Genomic DNA, 21996 nt, shown 5'->3' on the forward strand with positions numbered 1-21996 from the left:
ACCTTTTTTAACGTGATGAGAGAAGTGTGGGTTTTAAAACGTGATTTTCAATAAAGGTTCTGTAGACTTTGTATGGCCTTTTGCATAATGGCAAAACAGAAAGGCACAAGATGATATCAGAAATCCCAGTAATGGAACTGAATGGTACACTTCTTGTTTACTTGTAGTGACTACACTGTAATGCATCTCAGGTACAAATTTCCTGTTTTGCTGGTCACTGAGAAAATGAGATGGTGCTAAAATTCTTCCATGTTTTGTTTAACAGAGTGGTCCCACCCTAGTCTCAACCTGTCACCTCCTTTGACCCACAGCCAAGGAGCTAACTGTAATAATAGCTGAGGGCTGTCCTCCTGCAGCTGAACAAAATACTGGCTGACAAACACAGAGGTGACGGGGGCAACAGCTTTTTACGGACAAATTAATGCACATTTAGGTAAACAAAGTAAGACAACTCAACTCCACATTTATGTCCAACTTCCTGCTTAATTTTGGTGGTTTGCTAGTATTTTTGGGGCTGCCTGCAGTCTAATGAACATGAGAGGACAGATCTAGTAAGCCCTATTGAAAAGCTTGATGAAGCAGTGGTGCTCAATAACTAGCAATGGAACTCTTCATGGCTTTATGTGCAACACAGCATGGCAAAGTGAAGCTCCTTCACTTTTACAGCTGTGTGTGTTTTCCTGTTCTGTCTCTTTCTTATATGAACAGTGCCCTCTATTGTCAAAGAGCAGGTTCTTCTCAAGTATTTCACTCTCGCTTGCAACATAGAATAATGTTTAACAGATTTTGGGAGTGACCAAAAGTAGCTTCTCTTTCATTTTGATGTGACTTTAATTACCAAAGCCAACCAAGTAATATGTAAACAACTGAATCCAAAAAATCCCAAAAATGTCAAAAATAGAATTCGGGGAATATAAACTAATATTAATGAATTACACATACATCACACCAAATGTAACAAGCTGCAAAGTATTATAGCTTATTATTTAAAGATAGATAGATAGATAGATAGATAGATAGATAGATAGATAGATAGATAGATCAACTATGTGTTGGTTAAATAAAAACGTTTTCAAGTTATTTTGAAGAAGAAATGTTTATCGCTTTTCATCTACAGGTAGAAGCTGGTACCAAAGTGGAAGTTAGCAACCTTGTGGTGAAACTTGTGGTTTGTAGGCTGGAAGTGAGTATTCTCTACATTATCTGCAAGTCATTCCTGATAAATTTCAGGAAATCAAAACATTTCCTGTAAAGTATTTTGTTGCTTGGTGCACACAGCAAGGTAGAACAGTAAAAATTATTAGATTAAGTTAAATTAAATATCAATAATATCTCATTTTAACTTCATTAATAATTCATTGAGTCATAAAAATGCAGGAATTGTGTTTATAAATTATTAGTATTGTTTTTAAATTTTGTGTTTTATTTTGTTTTTATAGGCAGCAACAAAAACAAAACAAAACAAACAACAACAACAACAAAAACCAAACCAAAAACTTTTCTGCTTTCCTGTCGTCACTTTTGGTATAATCCACTTTTGCCGGTCATCAAACTCCCCCGGCGCCTGCCACGAGATGGTATCGTCTAATATGGCAGCCTCCGTGTTGAAGCGATGTGCGACTGCTGCTGTCAAAGTTAAAAGTTTATCTGCGTCTCTTTCAGGTAGACACATCATGCATTTGGTTAAGACTCAATATAGAGTATGATTTAATTTTAGTTTCATGTTTAACGTCTATTTTTTTTGGTTTTTACGGTCAATATTTGAATGTTCATGGCGGTGGAGCTAAATGCCCTCAGTTCATGGTTACGTTAGCTAACAACATGAAGCTAAACTAAGCGGCATTTGAGTTTTCCTGTCATTTTAAAGCCACGAGCAACTCATTTGTCCAAATATTTGATTGATGTGTGCATTTCTCTTCACAGCCCGACGATGGTTGCTTTCAGCGGCTTACACAGACACCAAAATGTGGGAGGCGAGAGAGAAAGATCCTCAGAACCTGGGTAAGAGTTATATCTCTACATTTCACAGTACAGAATAAAAAGACAAGCAAACAAAGGGCTTGTCAGATTTGGATCATTATCCAGGGAAACGTAACGTTTTCCACCAAGTCAAGAAGTGTCAAACTGATAAAGCAATAAGACTGACTATAATGCCCTTAATTCCAAATAATTATTAAATCATTAATAGTTTATTACCTTTAATAAACTGTTTAAAAAACAGATCATAAGCAGCCTGAGACGTGTAAAGAAACCTAAGTGCCACTTCCACTAAACATGGCACTACATTCAGTTTACTGCACTTACAGGTTGTTGTTTTTTCTGCTTTTGTCTTCATTTTAAAACAACAAAATCTTCTCATTTTGGGACTTAAACATACAAGCGCATCTTTAAACAGCATGTCAAACTCTAGAAATACTTTTAACTTTACATAGATTTGCTGCTACTGCACTGGTCCACCAAGAATGCATTTTATTTAATATTTTTCTCTATTTAGCACTTTCCTCATCCAATCACACACTGGTTATTATTATTTATTTATTTATTTTGATCCCTACACATTCACACATGTTCACGCTCAATTGGGACAGCTTGAGGTTCAGTATCTTGCCCAAGGTTTCTTCAATGTGAATGGAGGAGTTATGAAGCCAGCCACTGACCTTCCAGTTAGAGTCGGCAGAGTGCGTAGGATACTATCTTCTGTGGCTCAGGAGCAGGTTGGCTTCAGTATGGATGGACAGGATTAGAAATGAGTACATCAGAGAGACAACTCCGATCAAGCAGTTTAGAGACTTTGGTTTGGATATGTAAAAAGAGTAGATGGTGAATATATTAGACACATGATGTTGAGGAAGGAGCTGCCAGGCAGGAGAAAAAGTGCAGACCCCAGAGAAGGTTGATGGGTGTAGTGATGGAGGGCAATCAGAGGGTTGGTGTGACAGAGGAGGAAGTATAGGGTGAGATGAAGGCAGATTATCCATTGTTGTGGCCCCCAAAGGGAACACCAGAAAATATGTCCAGAAAAAAAATTAGATTTTTTTCTGGACATATTTACAACATTTGATGCTCATTGCAGAAGTCCAGCATCAAATATTACTGTGTGTACACTTCATCAACACAGGGTGGCAGTGTAGCACTGCAGCCTCATGGTGCACAGATGAAATTTACCTGCTTCACAAAGTGTACATAATTTATACTCGTAGTTTACCAAAGTTTAAATACAGTTTAATTAGATAATACCGAAGTTGTGAAAAGTTGTAAATCACCATAATAAAACTCATATATTTAAAAAAAAAATGTGTCAGCAATTTATTCTACTCTGGAAAGCTTATTCTCTAGTTTATTTTACTATAATTCTGGTATTTTTTAAAATCCTTCTTAAACTTGCAGCTGTACTCGCCAACACTATGGACAGGACATATGACAGGAATCTCCCTGTTAGCTCTCTGATTATGTCACGGGTAAGCTGCGTCTACGTTAAATGGACCATATTTAATTTTTTTATTTATTTGCTGTAAACTTGATTTTTCATGGCACACTGTTTTCTGTTTCAGTTTGTGGACAACATATCATCCCGGGAAGAAATTGATCAAGCAGAGTACTACCTTTATAAGTAATCAGATATCATTTTTACATCTTCTGCATCTGTGCCAAATGTCTGCTGCTGCTTTTGGTTTTTGTGGTACCAGTCTGTGTGTTTTTGTTGGACTGAGCTGTCTGTTTGGTTTGTCTGTTTTGGTTTATATTCAGTCACATGCTCTTCTTTGTTCGGGGCAACTCCAGACCTTTCCTGTTTACTCCTTCCTCTGGAATCTGCACCCATTCTTGTGATGACAAGATTTAGTGTGTTTCCCAATTGCACTCTAGTTCAGGGCGCATTCATTTTCATAATCGGGAAACACTGAACGAGTTTAGATGTGCTTCTGCTGATATATTCTTATTCCTATCTCTGATTTCCAGGATAAAGTTGTGGTTCAGCAGCTGAAACTGTTTACCGTATACTTGTCATGTGATTTCCTCTCTTCCTCTTGTTGTTGTGTTTGTATCTATTTCTATTTTAAAGCATGTGAAACAACTCTTTTTTCCGTAAATTTCTTTAAGGTTTCGTCACAGTCCAAACTGTTGGTACCTGCGAGACTGGACCATTCACGGCTGGATCAGACAGTGTCTAAAATATGGGGCTAGAGATAAGGCCTTGCACACACTTAAAAACAAGGTACACTATAATATTCACTCAGTTTATTCTTTGGGAAATAAACTACGCTGAGAGCACTGTTTGGGCCTTGCATATGAACCTTATCTCAACGATCGGAGAGGAAATCTGATCAAGGCTGTCATCATGAGACAGCACAGACTCATTGTGAAGCACTGAGGCGTGTTTTCAAACCGATCTGACCAGCACAAATAATGTTAAACATGGTTGACATTTTCAGCCCAGCCCTTTTTTTCAGTTCCTGAATGCGTTATAGTATCTGAGCATCCCTGAATTACTCCAGAAACAGATGTCAGGTAGCCAGTGACGCGTTTACAGTGAGGTAAAGGCAATCACCGCTGTAGTTGTTTTGATTGGCAGCGTACAACTCTGACGCAAGAGCTTTCATTGTCACTAATGCACTGAGAAGCAGTCTTATTGCTGCATGTGATATACACCTTCGTCATTAAATAATGTAGAAAAAAAATGATGTTTTTCCATGATACAAATATTTTGATATCTCTATGTGCAGATCCAGTATGGAATATTCCCAGATGACTTCACCTTCAATCTCCTCATGGATTCCTTCATTAAGGATGCAGACTTTAAAAGTAAGACTTAGTTTAAAAATCAATTTTCATTTAACCTTTGGGAAGCATAAGCACCACACAGACTACAAGGCCAACCCCTTGCAGGTTTCCAAGCACATTCTTGTTTGCTTGAAATGTTCAAATCACCAAAATCTGATTTCAACATTTCTTTCCTTGTTTGTAAAAGACGGGGGTAAAGGGAAGCTTGTTTTTTCTATTTATTTATGTTTTCTATAATAACATTAGACCGTAAATAATTGTCTTGCAGAGCTGCTGTTTCAGTTGAATGTGAAAGTTTTGATTCCATTTGATAAAAGTGCTTATATGCTGTAAAGTTTCAAAACAGTAGCTCAGATCTGATGTTGTTGGATTACTTTTTAGGTTGCGTCTGTTAGTTTCCTTTATTAGTGGTTCCCAAATGTTGCTATTGTGACGTACCTCAACAGCTTACAGGCTTGCCAGATGAACTCTCAATGCCCCGTCATGTTTTGTACAACAAGTGATTTGGATTAAAACTGGGTGGGCGCATAGAGCTAATTTTGGGGTGGTTTTGGATCCTTTGCCAATAAAAGAAAATTACAGTGTCCTTAATTATGTACTCATCCACGACGCTCCAGTTGATGGTTGGCATCTATGTAAAGGACTACATAGTGAGCTAATGGCCAGCCAAGATTTAACTTAGTTAACAGTGCCTAGAAAAAAAAATGTCATTACTTTTGCACAGTAAAACACAACGCATCAAAAATCAGCTAAATGAATCAATGTCCTGCAAATATACTGAGTGTAATTAATAAATAAGTAGTTAATAAATACTTTGGGGAACTTCATGTTTCAATACATTGCTGTCATACACCTTGCTGTCATTTTGCAAGTTGTATGACACCTTGTTTGTGTCATTTTGCTTTATGCACAGTTTACAATAGTCCTATAGACCACTGGTTTCATGCTCCTTTTTCTGGGATACCAGGATTCTTTGCTATACAGGACATAATCATAGTGTAGATTTGGACACCACTGTAAAATGGCGAACTCACCATATACTGGTAGTTTATCATACAGCTTCTTTTCACTTCCAAGAGTTTATACACACATGACACATAGTGGCACCAAGATGGCGCCGAGTATGGTAGCCTCATCGCGAGCTCCCTCAAGCAACAGCTGGTTTTAGTGTTTAATTTTCCTTTTCCTTTATTTTTTCTCCCATTCTTATATATTGCTTGTTCTTATTGTATTGTATTTTGCACACCCCTGTTGCTTGTGAAGCTTACACACAAGAATTTCACTCGCATGTGCTGTACCAGTGTACCTGCACATGTGATGTGACAATAAAAGTGATTTGATTTGACATATTACACTGATATTATTTATTTAACAAAAACTAAGTGCAGTGTAAGTTTTAGATTTCTCCTAGCAACCCAAACAACTCAAACTTTTTTTTTCTTCTTTTTTTGTACTTAACTTGTCATGAACATTAACATTTAGCATGCTGGGGCCTGCAGATTCTGAGATGTAGCTCTTGGGTTTCTCTGAGCATTGCACAGTGTTAGCTTGGGGTGAGGCTCCTGGGAAGTTTGGCACCTGTCTTGACTGTTTTTCACAAGTAATTAATCTTTTGTGTGAACTGACAGAGTTCAGATTGTTTGGAAATGGCCATATAAGCCTTCTCAGATTGATGGGCAACAGCAAGTCTTCTCTGAGATCAGTGCTGATGTCTTTTCTCTTTGGCATTCTGTTAACACACATCTGAATGAACTGCCAAATCCTCTTTTTTTTTCATCTCTAGACCAAAAAATATAGAGGTGGTCACACATATAATCAAATAGTTGTGTGCATTTGATTATGAGTACCTGGCTGCTACTTATCCCCTTAGTTCTTATGTAAGCAGTAAGAGTTTACTCAGTTTTTCACACACAATCTTACTCCTATCCAGATTATGAAACCTCCGTAATATAAAAAATGTTTGTCATATAGAGATATTGGGAAATGTTATCTGAGAATGTTTGTTTGTTTGCTTTTTATAATTGTTCAGGTGCGTGTTCTGTGGTTGAAGAGGTGATGCTTCAGGAGGCTTTTGATCTTCCCTCCACTCAGATCCTGTCTCTGTATGCTCTGGGCAGTTACCTAGCAACCAGACCACAACTCGCTGTGAGTGAATAAGCAGCTCTGAAGGTGTTAGGACAACTAATGACTCTAGAATATTCTTATGACTGGAAATTGCAAAATCAATTTCCTGCGATTCAAAAAGGGGCATCTTTGGGGGGTTTCATTCTAAACTTTTATACATTTTTGTAAAAAGAGATGCCCGATGCTAATTAGCATGTTGCAGTAGAAGCAATAAAACACTTGTTCTTTGCTGCGATCAGGTGTCGGAAGAACGGGCTCTGGGGGCATCGCTGCTTATCTGTGGACAGAAGCAAGACAACACCATTGGCCTCAGTGCTCAGCTGCTTGGCAATGCTTTCCTCGGTAAGCGCTTGAGTTTCTTTTCTTGCATTTTTTTAAGTTATTTTTTTTGCTGTGATTGATAGTTTTGTTTTTTCTCCTGTAGCCTTTCATTATGCCACTTGTCTCATTTGTTTTCCTCCTTCTTCATCATCCAGGCAAGGTAGAAAGTTTAAAGGGCATACATGCCGTCTTCAAAGGGATGCCTCTCTTCTGGGGTCGAGGATATCTGGGACGAGCGCTGGCCATTATGGAGAGAGTGGCTGCTGCTTCTAGTGATGTCAAACTGTCCAAAGATACAGTAAGGGCAAACAAATTGTGCTTCATTGTGTGTGTTTTGTGTTAGGGTTGAACAACAAATTAATTTTTTTCCTGACTGGTGTTTCTTAGTATATTCACAGAAAAGTTTGTGCAGCTTGTTCTGGAAGAGACTTGAAAACCACAGATGATAGAAAGAAGTGAGATGAAGGACACATTGCAGCGTCTTATTGTACAGATTTGTACCTGAGCAGCAAAACATAAGGTTCACAGCTGACACCAACTCATAACTAAAGAAAATCTCCTTTTTTGGAGTGCAGGGCTCTAGAGTGCGACCAATTTGGTCGCAAATGCGACCAAATTTTTCAGTGGTGCGACTAAAAAAATATTTGGTCGCACCGGTGCGACCAACTGTTCGGGTAACAAAAAAAAAAAAAAATCTCTGCAACTCTCTGTGTGGTCAACAACAGACACACATTATGCCCCTACCGTGGACTAAACCAATCAGAGATAGTCAGGGGCGGGACCTCTCTGATTGGCCGTGGTCCAGTTGAAAGTGCAGGTGGAAGAGGGAGGTGAGTAGCTTGAATAAAGCGATATCGATTCATTAAATCCTGAATCGACTTTTAAATATAACTGTGTTTTACCAGAAACGCCAGATTCTCAGATTAAAGCTCTCAAAACTATTTCAACAACCACCAAACAGCAAATGAGAGCAGGTACACGGATTCCACACAAAGACGTAAACACAGAGCGGACCCGACGCATCAGAATCAGCTTTGTCTTTCTCGGCTTTCCCACCCAACGGCCCGTAGACGGACACGCTGTCGGGGCTCACCGATTCTAATGCGTCGGGTCCGCTCTGTGTTTACGTCTTTTTGCGCTGATTCTGAGCTGCAGGTTTTGTCTCTCCAACCAAAATTCACCGAGCCAGCAGCAAAAGAAGCAGCAAACTACGCTTCACATTTGATCAACGTCGTCATGAATTCGCTCTGAGTTTTGCTGTTTTGCTTCCATCACGATAAAAATCACACTACATGCACAGCTCTCTCTCTCTCTCTCTCTCTCTCTCTCTCTCTCTCTCTCTACTTCAAGAACAGTTTCCTGTCTCAAATCTTTTCTGCATTATTCATTCGCTTATTACCCACCAGTCTACCGTTGTTTACAGCGCGGTCTTTTTCTTTTCTTTTTCTTTTTTTCACTTAAATGACCTCGGACAAGAAAGCCTAATTTCTGCTGTTCAATACTGAAGAAATTTAAACTTTTTAAAATTGTGCAAAATTGCAGAATATTGCAGAATATTTTTAAGGTTATCTGCTATAAAAAGCCAGACCAGGAAAATCTCCTTCATGTTTTTCTGTGTTTTATTCTCAGTTACTTTCACACAAAGGCATCTGCTGTGATGTTCACAATTCTGATGAAGTCTCACATGTATCAGTACTAATAAATGATCAGAATTATAATATTTCTGACTGTCTGAGGTTAAATTGAATCGAATGGATTATAGAAATCAGTGATGATACCCAGCCCTAGTGATCAGCCTAGGCCTGAGAGAAGTGGATGTAGCTGTGGGTAATAAGAAAAGATGAAAAGAACTATTGATAACTTTTTTGTTAAGTTAAGGCCTGATCCGTCTGAAATTCATAGCCAGTGCTCTGACACGGTGCCATCAATCTTTGAATGCTGAAAAAGCACAGTGTATCCAGAAAACACATTATATGCTGCAATAAATGCACTGCTCAAGTGTCCCCTCTCCCCACTGCCTTTCAGCAGCAGGCAGCAGCAAACAGGTCGTCAGAGGAGGCCGAGATGATGATTAAGTTTAACATTTTCTACAATATTGACAAAGCACTTTAAGCACAAGTTTGTTAGTTAATAATTTAGAAATGAATATTGTCTGTATGGACTTCCCCCCCAAAGAAAGTGCACATGTAAAACTGTGGTGTTAAGCGATGCGGTTGAAAAATTTGAGTGCGCCTAACTTTTGTGCCGGTGCGCCTAAATTTTTAAAGTTAGGCGCACCAGTGCGCCCATGTCAAAAAGTTAGTCTAGAGCCCTGGAGTGTATCAGTTTCTGTGTGCAAGTGGCAAGTTAAGTCCAAAAATACCAAATGCTATTTCCTTTGAGCACAAGGCCCAAAAAAGGAACTGAAATGGACTTGATGAGTTGATGACAACTGATTTAGTTGTTCAGTTGCCTAACCCTTGTACGTATCCTGTCTTACATAAGTATATCCTCAGACTAGAGAAGCTTTCCTGCAGTATTGACATGGTGCAACTTCTTTATTTTAAAGATCTTCTTAATTTATACTGTTAATTTCACAATTTAATTGGGTATTAATAGGGCCTGTGCAGTTCAGTTCAGTTCAGCACATCTAAATTAATTATTGGCGCCTTTCTGGCCCCCATAGAAATTGGGAGCAGAGGGTGTGGTGTTTTTATTGGTTTTCTCTGGGAGTTCTGGTTTCTCCCACCTTCAAAAGAGTCCATGCTGATAATGTCGTCTGAGGACACTCTTCTTCTTATGTCAAAGTTGTATCGATCCCTGAATTGGTGTCTGGGCCAGCACTCACCTCATTAAGCATCTCAGATATTGAGTTGAGGGACCGATGCACTGATGTTTTGTCAATGGGATTAAAATAATCATTTGTGCTGGCATTTGCAACAAGCTCTGTTTGGAATGCAGCAATATCCCTCTGGAGTTTATGCAGGGTAATGCACATTTTTCAAAGATACTTAAATATCAAAATCAGTAATGAGAGAGCAAAAACATTGATAATGCAACCCCAGATATCCCTGATTATGTCCCATGTGTGAGTCTGATTAACTTTACAAAAGGTGCCAATGATGGCATACATTATTCTTTCATATAGGCAGAAAAATATCAGTAAGACAACTGCTGTGTAATACAACACAAATGTTCTGTGCTCATGCACATGCACAATATGCTAGAACTGTTTATAGTTATATAGTTCATAACAAACACCTATCTGAGCCGTACCAGACAGCATTGCTCTTTGTTCTCATTTGGGCACCTGATATCAGCCCCCTAACTGTGGGTTTGATGTCAAACAGATGTATTTCTTAACGTGTTAGTTTGCTGTTGTAAAATGAGCGTGGATTAAACTGCGTGCAGCATTGCAAATAGTCCACAGGCTGCTTATTACTTTCCAGGTAGGCTGCTTGGCACAGACAGCATTGTGTGACACACACGCTGTCATGATTTTGCAATTTTTACATATATGCGCAGGCTGTAGCATCTCTAATCCGCTCTCTGCTGTCCAGTTCAATAGTTCAGCTTTGTCTGCATCTAATGAGATTTTGAAGAGCCTGGAGCTCTGAGGTTGTCTTTGACAATCACTGCAACAGAAAGTGAACAGCCTGCGTCACACAGCAGCACAGCAATAACGTAGACAGAGAAGATAACGCCATAGGACAGAGAGGAAGTATTACATCTCAATGAAGGTGCTGGTGACTGCTGCCTCAGGTCACAGTTAATCTTACTTTTTCCTAAGATTAAGAGGTGACTTGTCAAGTAAGGTGTATAACCCTGCGTCATTTAATGTCTGGCCTGTTTTCATTCCAGTAAGAGACTTTACTTGCATAATGTAATTTTCAGCAAAAAGACCAGAAAACAGTTGTTTCAGAACATGCTTCATTACAAAATGTTATCTTTCTGCATAAATAACATTAATTTTTGTGATTATTTTTCAGCTGGGATATGTGAATGACTTGCTGCACGACCTGCCTTTGACCTCAGAGTCAGACTCTTCTGGAGAAGAGTCAGGAGGTGAAGAGGACAAGAAAGAAAACACTGTAGATGAAGACGATCAGGCCGAAGCTGCTAAGCTACCTGAGTATGTCAAGAAATTCAAGGTGGGTGTTTGTTTGTACTTACAGCTCAAATTTGCATCAAATTTAATTATAGGGGCATGCTGGTAAAAACGAGGTTATATCTTAGAAGTCAAGCTGCTGTGAGCAGCATGCTTTGGTTTTTTTAAGGGACAGATTAAAATATAATTCTAAGGCAAGAGGTGGGGCGGAAGTATGTTTTCCCTCCCATTTGTCCATCTTTCAGCAAGATTACACAACAACCACCAAGCTGCAACCTGATGGAAAGGTGTAGCCTAGACAAAGGAAAGACCCATTAAAAATTTGATGTGGATCCAAATCATTTTGTTTTCCAAAAATGCAAAATACCCTGTTGGGTTGTAGGATACACTTTCCAACTGCACTCTACTTTAAAAAGTTTGCCCCTTTGCAAACAGCATAAGATGGGGTTTTTTTGACTGTCAGAAGTGCTTTTCTCCATTCTGCCTACTGTCTGTATTACCACTGAACTGATAATAAAATAAAAATAATAAAATTATTATTTTCCACTTATTTTTGAATAAGTGGACTGTTAATTAGGGATTCTTACATTGGTAGTTATGTTGTTGATTCTCTAAACGATAATTTATATATATATTTTTCTTTTTAAATTAAAGCAAAGCTTCTGTTTGCATTTGTCGTTACTCACTAAGGTGTAGTGGGCATGTTCTTGAGACCATGCTGAAAACATTTCCTTCCTCATAGAACATTTTCTTCCAAATTGTTTCAGCTGGCATTCTTCTTCTTCTTTCCTGGCTTTTTAGATCCATTAACGTTCCTGAAACATAACTACCACCTGTAGATCTGTGGACCAGTGTAAAAGCCTTAGCTGGGATGTGGATTTTATCAGTTGCGTGCATGAGGGTTTATAATGCTTCCTGGTGCACCTACAGGAGAACAAAGAAAACAGAGTCCAGTTTGCTGTAAAGTGGTGGTCAGAGCTTCTTTTTGCAAATTCAGATGTTGATACTTTGACTTTCAGTACATTCTGACATCAAATGCTGTAGAATATGTGCACACACATAATTATTATTGGATACATGAAATATCTGCACCTGCCAGTTTAGTTTTTATCAAATAGCTGAATCTGAATCATTATTGAAAGAGTACATTTCATTTTCTGCACTATGCATCCTGACATGCGCTGTATGTATCCACATAAAACCAGGTTTAATTTATCAGTCTTTATTTTCTATTTATTTTAAAATCATAGATGTCAAATTATTGTTGTGTAGTAATGATGCAAATGGATATGCACTTATACCACAATCATAAATGATTAACCTTCTGAATAAAAGTAGGTAGGTTTACAGAGAAACTTTGATTGATCTCAATACATATGGCATTATTGCCACAGGGTAAAGATAAATTTCACTGGCTGACTGGCCAGGTGCCCCCTATAGGCATGTGTGTGGCTGCATCCAGGGGGGGATTTCCCCTCATGGCCAAAATGTTTGCTGGATGAAAATTTGGAACAAAATAGCTGCAACTGTTTATTTGACGTTTGCGCATCATAAAAAAACAAACTACATTTGGTATTTGGCATTTAAGGGATATTTCACACCACAAAGCTAAGATAATAAACACTGGAATTATTGGAAAGTCCGGTTGTTCTTGAATGCATCATACTTGACTGTTTTTCTGTGCAGCCATGATTCTTGGTGTGCGTCACATATTGGAAGTGACTTTTCTGGGTCACAGGGTTTCACCCAAGTTATTTAAATGAAGTGATGAGATCATTCCTTTGTGCTTTCAACTTTTTTTTGTTGCCCTGCCTCTCCAGGAATTGAGCAGCCAGCTGGAGTCTCAGGGTAAAGTGGAGTCAACCTCTTTCCAGGATTTAGTGACCGGCCTGGCCCAGCAGAACCTGGCTGCTGCCGAGACACCGGACCTCGAGCAGTATGAGAGCCGGGTGCAGGCCTGGGAGGCCGAGAAGAGGCAGCTGATCCAGAGAGAGAAGGAGATGAGGGAGAAGGCTGAGCAGGAGAAACAGGAGCGATTAGCTGCTATGGCTGCAGCTCAGCAGGTGTAGAAACTTTTTACATGGAGCCAACTGTGACTCACTGAACTGTCCGTCGAGTATGTACTTTAAAATGTGTATACTTGTGAGTGTATTATTATCATTGCACCGGATTCTGTCACTTATTACTTTTGTATATATCAGTTATTGTGTTTGTGGCTCTGTTTTTATAGAATAGAGCTAATATAAATATGCTGTCAAAATAAAACACACTTCAGTTCTATCACATATTTGTATTTCACATTTATTGTTTGTCTGTCATGGACTATGGGATGATATCATCACTGGAACTTATGCTCACATCAATTGTTAAGCCCGATCGTAGGGTGACCTCATGTAATCAAAAAGATGGAAAAGCTAGGGAAAGATCGTCCCATCACATCCTCCCACTCCTTTTCCTCTTTGCCTGCAGTCGTCTTTGTCACATGTTTGTGTGTTTTCTGTGTGCGCACGTCTGTCAAAAGCATTTTGGGGAGTTTTTTCTCACGGGCCACATTACACAAGATAGTTTGCTGATAGCAAATCTAGAGAAAAACAAATTATTTGCCTAGAAAGGAATGCAGTTTTGACCAGAAACCTTTCCGTTCACATGAAAAAGCCAATAATGTTGTATAGCTCCTGATAAATGTTAGACCAGACAAAGTGCACATCAGGCTAAATTATTAGGAAACAATCTTCATAAAAGTTCAATGTCAGCTAATACAGAAATATCACTCTTAATAGCAATGGCACTGGCAAATGAAGTTTGGACTCTGCACAAAAGATAAGATAATAGATCTTTGGGGGGGGAAATGCTGTTGTGGTAGTGCAGATAATGCATTCATTCTACATTATGCTGCAGCTATTCAGTATTCAGAGCACGAGCTTGGGAAACAGCCTGGTATGCAGTCCAGGATGAATGAGCAGCACAAAACGCTGAAACAAGAACCATTGTGATCCCGAGGCACCTCACTAACAGTTCTCAGAGTGGCTCTGCAGTCATAGTTGGTGTTTGCTTAATGGTGTTATTGCATAAATCGGACCGCCTAGAGAAATATTAAAGCATGCAGGTGTTGAGTCACACTTTCAGCTCTGGCTCCACTTACTGATTTATAACTGATTATGAATTAAGACTTTGCGTTCTTAAAAGAAAAGGTTTACTAAATCAAGATTTTACAGTTTTGTGGTGTAAATGTTAGCACCACCTGATGATGTGAGGGGACTCAGTGGAGATTTACAAACTTAAAGAGGTGGATTCACTGACTTTTTATTAGAATATCTCCTTTTATTTACATTGCACTTGTTATTATTAAGTTAATAGACTATATTGTATAAAGAGGGATGGTAGATATACTGAAGAAAGGATGTTGAATGCGGAGCTGCAGACCACAGAAAGGGTTCATGGATGCAGTGAAGGAGGGTTGATCTGACAACAGAGTGTCAATAATGCACATATAGCTCTTGCAAAGTGTTAGCGAATGCAACACAGTGTATATGAACCATCTTCATCAGTCTGAGAGTTGACTTTCATTCCTGCTATGCTTAGACCACCTTGACAGATGAATTTTTGGTCACATTCAAGGTCACTTAAATCGCCTTTCTTTCTCTCTCTGATGATCGATTTAAACCTCAGGAGAACGTCTTAATATTTGGATTAAGAACTACCTGAATAGGTGCACCTAATAACCTGGCAATTGAGTGTACACTATAGGAGAAATTCAGCTGATTCTTGGATGCCTGCACAAAGTCGCACAGTGGTGAAATATGTGCCACTAAAGTGTAATTACCATAAAGAAAAGTGCTAGTGTCCTTCTTCCAGCTTATCAGTGAAGTCTTTCATCTTTGTACAGTCACAGATTATTTCCACAGATTCAGGCCTTTTTTCTGTGTGTGATGTTTATCTCATAGCGATAAAGCTGTTGAAAATATATTAACTCTAATCCGCATTAAAAAAAAAAAAAAATAGGTGGCCATCAGTCATTCTTTGGCAGGTTAAACATTGCTGGTTAACAGCAGTGACAGGAGTATTTACATTCTCTGCTGTTGTCCCAGAAGCCTTTTGCAGGTGTTTGAGCACCGCTGATCAAGTCAAACAGGTGAGATGTCAGGAAGTTTGACATTCACATCACTGGTTATCCGATGCCCAGAGCCTTTTAAGTGTGTTAAAACACCCATGTCTGTTTTCTTGGAGGAGAGGAGGACGGTGGCTAGCTATGATGTCATGGTTTATTTGAGATGTAAATATTAATCTCAAAGAGAAAAGCGCGTGCATTAGACATTATCAGAGCTGGGCTTGGATACAGAGGACTTGCTTCTATTCAAACCTTTTCTTATACAAAGAAACCTCCTTGGGAGAATTAAAATGCCTTTGTTGGTCAGTAAATTTGTAAACAAGTCAACACATTCTTATTTAATCTTTTAGGTTTAGTACGTGCTATCTCTGAACACCATGTTCTAATTTTATCCACGTTTGGGAGAGTTTTATCTTCCTGCAGATGCATTTTTCCTTGTTGCATGCTTCCCCCCCCCCATCTGATCTTTTATATTTTGCTCCTTTTATTGATTAAGTTTGATATAAACGTCTATGTTTCTCCAAGGTGGGAGGGCACAGGTTGGTCCTTCTCTTGTAAAGCACAAAAGATGCAAGATAAGATGCTGCCAGCTGGGTTATTATTAAAGACTTCCCACTGAATCTCCAGAGAAAGATGTTTATTAATCTTTCATTATTCATCAGGGTCACTCACTTCATATTTAACACTTTAAAAAGATAAGTGAAAACAAATAACGTTTAATTCATCTGTCCATTTGTTTAGAGGGCATGCATGGCTTTTATGTGCCCTGACGCTGGCGTATTGTTCCTATATTAAACTAATAAATTAAGGTGATGTGCAACGGCAATTAGACATTGGATTTATCTGCTGTCTGATTCATTTACCTGTTATTTTGACACCATGAGCTGAAATATATGACCTTTTAAGCCAATTAAAATGCAATCAAAATAATTTTTTGCTCTCAGCCATTAGCTACAGTTACATGGTAACTTTAAAATAATACTTTCTGACTTTGAACACCAGACTTTGACAGTGTGTAATTTGGGTCTTTGTTAAACAACGCGAAATTTCCATCTCAGTAAGTAACAATCAGGATTAAGCAAATGAGCAACGAAGCAGCAACCTTCAGCATTGCAGTTACTCAAAATGAGACTGGCCTCTAAAGCAAGTCAGTTCCCATAGAGGCTCATGGTTAAATTCCCAGTAGAAATTAGCACGTTTACAGCGTGTTACAATGCACCTGTACAGGTAATACAGTTTTATATAACCCACCTCTGCAAATCTATTCACTTGGCTTTAATTTGAATCATTAAGATGATAATTTTTTCCTAAAATTGCTTTGAGAGGATGGGAGTAGGGGATTTTTTAATTGCCGCTTTAAGGCTTAAATTTATGCATAATTAAAGGCACCCTGCTCCAAGTGATGTGTGGGTGCCCTGTGATCTCGTCCAATGTTTGATTGTGTTTAATTTGTCCAACAAGTAGGCTGTTTTTAGACATCTTTTCACTGCTCAAATTTTGCATCCTGTTTAACAGGGTTAGGATTATAGATACAACTTGCTAATCAAACTAGCTGCAGGATAGTGCTAACTTTAGCTCTTAACTTCTGATCTTTTGTGTAAACATGGTAACTTCCAGTTTCAAAAGAAGAAAGACCAATGGCTAAAACAGTAAACAAAAGGCTTTAAGACCAGAATTAATACAATACTTTATTAAATTAATGCTTAACATTGAAATTTGAAAAGTCATGGATAACGGTAATTATATTTTTGCATAAAAATGTATAATTTCATGCTTGCACATAAAGGAGTAACCATTACAGAAAGATAAGGTGGTTGTAGCTGTTAACTGTGGTATACACCTTTCATTAGGTGGTAATCTAGTATATTTGTTTGTAATGTATATGCTCTTGCCCCTCTGTAAGTAGCCTCAAAATCCAGATTTGAATATCTGGATTTTTATTAAGCTGCTTGTATCGGAAATTTTTATTTTAAATATCAGATGTAGCTGCACTTGAACTTGTGTTTTCCTTTTATCTGCATCTAAATTGTTGATGTTTGTGAAAATTGTCATGCGTCCTGTTCAAAGACACCAATGGCCTCAGTGCAACTGAAATGATCTAAGTTATTCAGCAATCCCAGACAAACTGGTGATAATCACCTCTCTTAACCCTGGAGAACCCATGGGGTCAAATTTGACCCCATGGTTTCCCTAGAAAACCCATGGGGTCGGCTCTGACCCCATGGGTTCTCCAGGGTCACATGACATGACAAGGTAAACACGAGTTCACAAGTTGTGTCGTAAAATCATTACAATTACAAATTATAAACCAAATAAAGTCATATTCATTTCTCCACAACAGAGACAAATGATGAATGCCTGTTATTTATAAGGACTGTTGTTGCTAGGTATTTCAGTGTCTGATCACAGGCGGCCAAAACATTTAATCAACAAAGCTTTTTAGAGTCACGTTGACCAAGCAGAGGTGGACTAACCACGTCTGAGCGTTCAGTGATGACATAACTATTTGGCAAGATGTCTCACAGCTGTCCCACTGAACTGATAAGCATGAAGAAGCGCAGGGGCTACAGCCATGATGTTGAAGCAAAAATAGAAGCAGCGGGATGTTTTGATATGAATCAATCCTCAAATACTGGAAAGAAATCTCACATGCTCCCACTTCCTGTGACAGGACCATGTGAGGATAGCTGGCGAAAGTTTTCAGCAAACGTTATTAAAAGCCAAATGAAAAAATGAAAAAAATAAAAAAATAAAAATGTTATATATTTTATATAAAATTGTGTATATATATATATATATTTGTATGTCTGAATGATTCGATAAAGCTGCTTCTTAATGGCGTAAGCATCAGTAATTTGAATGGAAGGTTTCCATTCAGTTACCTGCATTTCAGAGAAATGACACAGCAGGATTTCACAAACAACATCCAGCATGTCCAAAACTAATTCGTAGACTCAGGGATTGGAATATAAATAAGCTAATTAAACGGGATGCAGTGTTCCTCATTTGTCTTACTTTTGCCCTTTGGCTATAGGTTTGCTCCATCAGCAATACAGCTTCCTGCAGACTTTTTCCACTGTGCTCTAATGGCCAAATATAGTCATCCGGTCCAGAAAACTTCCTTAATGTCTCTTTAGTTTGCTTTCCTTGCTAATGATTACCATCATAATGTCTTATGCGCAGCTTAAGAGAAGTAGGAGTTACAGTTTTTCCCAGGAATATCAATTGGCTGGATTAACGCTTCAAGTTCCCAGAATGTTGTTGTTTGACTGTTGCTATGATGAGTCACATCTACTTTGGAGAAAAACTTTCTGGAAGGAGAAGTGCTGTGTAACGTGTAAAACGCAGACTCTTATTTGTCATTTTGACTGAATAAACTAGAGTGAGCCTCCTTCTCTGGTGTGGTGCGTACCAGCTGAGGAATAAATCACCCTATGAAGAGATATGTTCACTTTAGATGGATGTTTTAGTCTCAGATCTGACTGAAGGTCATGCTTTCAGGAACTGTGAATGAATATTTTTATAAGGTACACGTGATTAATTATGACAACTTCATCGACAGTCTAAACAAACTGGCAGAATCTGATCTAAAAAAATAAAAAAATCTACAAAAAAGGGACCTGTTTCTGTTTACAAGTTGGCAATTCAGTGCCAGTTCAAACAGTTTACATGTGATTCTCTGCGCCGTGGCTTTGTTATGCTGAAGGAGATCGCATACGGATGTTATCTATAAATCAACCAGACCTCAAGATAAACACATCCTTGCTATTTCTAAACTTTACATTTAAAAACAAGCTGCAGGCAGAATGTCCTCAAGGACAACAATCCAGTCCACCTGGGCTTATTCCTGGAGATGCTGGGAATCTTTCGTCTGGTTTAAAGTAACTGTAAACTGCTCTGTTTAGAGCTACCAGGTCAGCCCCTTAAGCTCTGCGCTATTTGTTGATACATTATTGGGGGGGAAAATCATAAAGTAATTCAATAAGAGTTCCAGAACTTCAAGGCCAAATTGTCTGCCTAACCAAGACTGTAAAGCGGAGAGTAAACTGCAGTCTTATAACTGTTATTCTGTCCTCGGTTGCAGCCCAAACACGTCTGATTCAGCAGAAAAGAATCGCACCAAACAGATCGTGAAATGATAAAGTGTTTTTGAATGTTTAACACAAGCACTGCTGAGTCATAAGCATTACTGCTGACTGTTTGTGGGTTTGTTTGGCTTTTATTTTCCATATATGGTTTTTGTACTCCTCCCTATGACATTGCTGTATGGTAAACAGATTAAAACAGAATAAAAAAGATTCATTTCTCAGTTTAGGAACAATTCGACTCAACTTTTAAATGACTAATTAGAAATTTGGGGAATTATTTTGTCAGAGAAACCCAGAGAAACCCATTCTTACCTAGTGAGATTTCCACCCAGAGCTCAAGAAATAAGTTGATATTTCTTGAGCTCTGGGTGGTTTGCAGTGGTTGTAGGTAGCCTGCTCATTAAATGTGCTACATGCTGCAACCTGCAAAAAATATTGATTGAAGTTTAATTTCAAATATTCCCTGCAAGCATTTGTGTTAAATTCACAAACAGATCTGCAATTGTAGGAACAGTGTTTGGACATTTTAACACATTAACTGCTCATTATTCAAATTAATTTAACTCTTTTTGTGAACACTTCTGTGACGCGTGAAAGTATTCCAAACTAATCAAAAAAATACTGTACTTGAATTTCTTTTTCAATTCAGCAATAAATCCACTCAGCGTTTAAATAGTTTGACAATTTGAGAAATAGGTTATGTCCCTTATTCATAGAGTTGGAATGAAATTAAGAATACTCTCTGGAGCCCGGAGCTTAACGATGCACAAAGCCCGGGCTTTGCCGCGTTTTCTGATGATTATCTTACAATAGCTCCCAGCTAAAGTTTTTTCATACAGATTTAACAACAAGATATAACATGTTTAACATGAGCGAGCAATAAAAAGGCTGCTGAATGGATTTAGTTACCTTTAGAAAGAGTAACACAGAGTGCTCTCTCACTCCAACTCAAACATAAACTTACAGCTGCTAGTTATGGCACATCTGAGAACCTGTCAAAACCTTTTCAAAATGGTGAATAAGCACATTATTACAAATTGCTGAGCTTTTCACTTCAGGCAGTGTGTGAGAGAGAGACAAAAGTGAGAGGTTACACATTTTTACAAAAAATTTTCAAGCGTCTCCAAAGCTCTAGAACAACATTGAATCTGGTGGGTGTGTAGGCAGCTCATCCCTGCGTACAGGGAATTAAACAAGGAATGAAGACAGTTTTCTTTGACCCATCCCGCGAGCTATCAAATGTGTCTCTACCTGTCCTCAGCGATCATGCCGCTCTACGGGTAGCAGTCATAATCTTAGAGCCAGCCTAACAGTAAACCAAAACACAGGAGCATTGTTGCAAGGAAAATAATCCAGAGCAACGCCTACTGTAAATGCTGTAGCAAATACAGAGTGCCACACACCTGTAATAGCAGTTGTTGTTTTTCTTCTCTATAAATGACTGTTCTGGGAAACAAAATCATGGGAGAAAAATGCGCATTCCCTCACCCGTAAATTATAATACTTTGAGGACATAGGAATCTATAAATCCTTTCCACAACACAATGTAGTAATTGTTTGGCACAGGAATTAAAGCAAGAAGAAATGCTTTTGGGAAGTAGGGGTTTTTTGTGTGTGATTTGCTTTCTTTAGACAGCAAAGCTCACACAAAAACAGACGTACAAATATAAAAGCCCATGCAAAAAGCACATTGTGCAATGGTCTATCTACAATAACTATCTACAGAATTGTATTTAGAGGAAAATTGATTATTTCAGTAGTGTTGGTGGTTATTACTCTAAGTTACAGTGCAGCTATGCTGCAGGTTATCTGACTTCAATACACAAATCCAGGAAAAGCACATTCATGTGAAGCCTAATCTTTCCAATCTACTTACAGCACATTCGGATAGCCCTGAAACTAAACATAACTTCAGAGAAACAAACAACTGGAGGTTGTAGGGTATGAGTATGTTCACGCACACAGCTGTGTTTTCCGACGGGCTGACGTGTTAAGGCCAATTATGTAATACGGACTACATATGAATGCCATGCTAAAAAAAACAAAAAAAAAAACATTTTCAAGGCTGTAAAATGTCTGTAACTTTGACAGCAACAGATTGTGTTTTGATAGGGTCACTATAACAGGATGACGTCAGATAAGGGGACTCAAGGTCTCAAGAGTTCAACGTGTTCTGTCACAGTCTAGTTAAAAAGAAGTAGCAGCCAGAAGTTGTGGACTCTCCCCGTGTGTGTGTGTGTGTGTGTGTGTGTGTGTGTGTGTGTGTGTGTGTGTGTGTGTGTGTGTGTGTGTGTGTGTGTGCGTGTTTTTAAAGACTTGCACATTCACAGTAATCTTTACTTATTTAACTTAAAACAAAAACAAACACCTTCCATGCAGACAATTTGTCCATGCTGGTTTTGCACAGGTGACGGGTAGCTCAGGGTTAAGCACAGCACAGGCGACAGTCAGGCTGCATCTACAAGTGCGCCCCCACACTGACTGACCCC

The 21996-nt window shown here is 38.6% G+C and overlaps 1 protein-coding gene across 1 annotated transcript; it reads left to right on the forward strand.

The window, feature by feature from the left end:
* Positions 1-1574: 1574 nt before the first annotated feature.
* mrps27 (mitochondrial ribosomal protein S27) lies at positions 1575-13574 on the forward strand. Its single transcript, XM_063489790.1, has 11 exons — positions 1575-1662; positions 1924-2001; positions 3388-3458; positions 3552-3610; positions 4099-4213; positions 4722-4800; positions 6809-6924; positions 7143-7245; positions 7380-7522; positions 11193-11354; positions 13132-13574. Exons 1-11 carry the CDS (start codon positions 1575-1577, stop codon positions 13378-13380), a joined length of 1263 nt encoding a protein of 420 aa, XP_063345860.1. The 3' UTR covers positions 13381-13574.
* Positions 13575-21996: the final 8422 nt, after the last annotated feature.

This window comes from Pelmatolapia mariae, linkage group LG12 (assembly GCF_036321145.2).
Source record: "Pelmatolapia mariae isolate MD_Pm_ZW linkage group LG12, Pm_UMD_F_2, whole genome shotgun sequence".
NCBI classification, from domain to species: domain Eukaryota; kingdom Metazoa; phylum Chordata; class Actinopteri; order Cichliformes; family Cichlidae; genus Pelmatolapia; species Pelmatolapia mariae.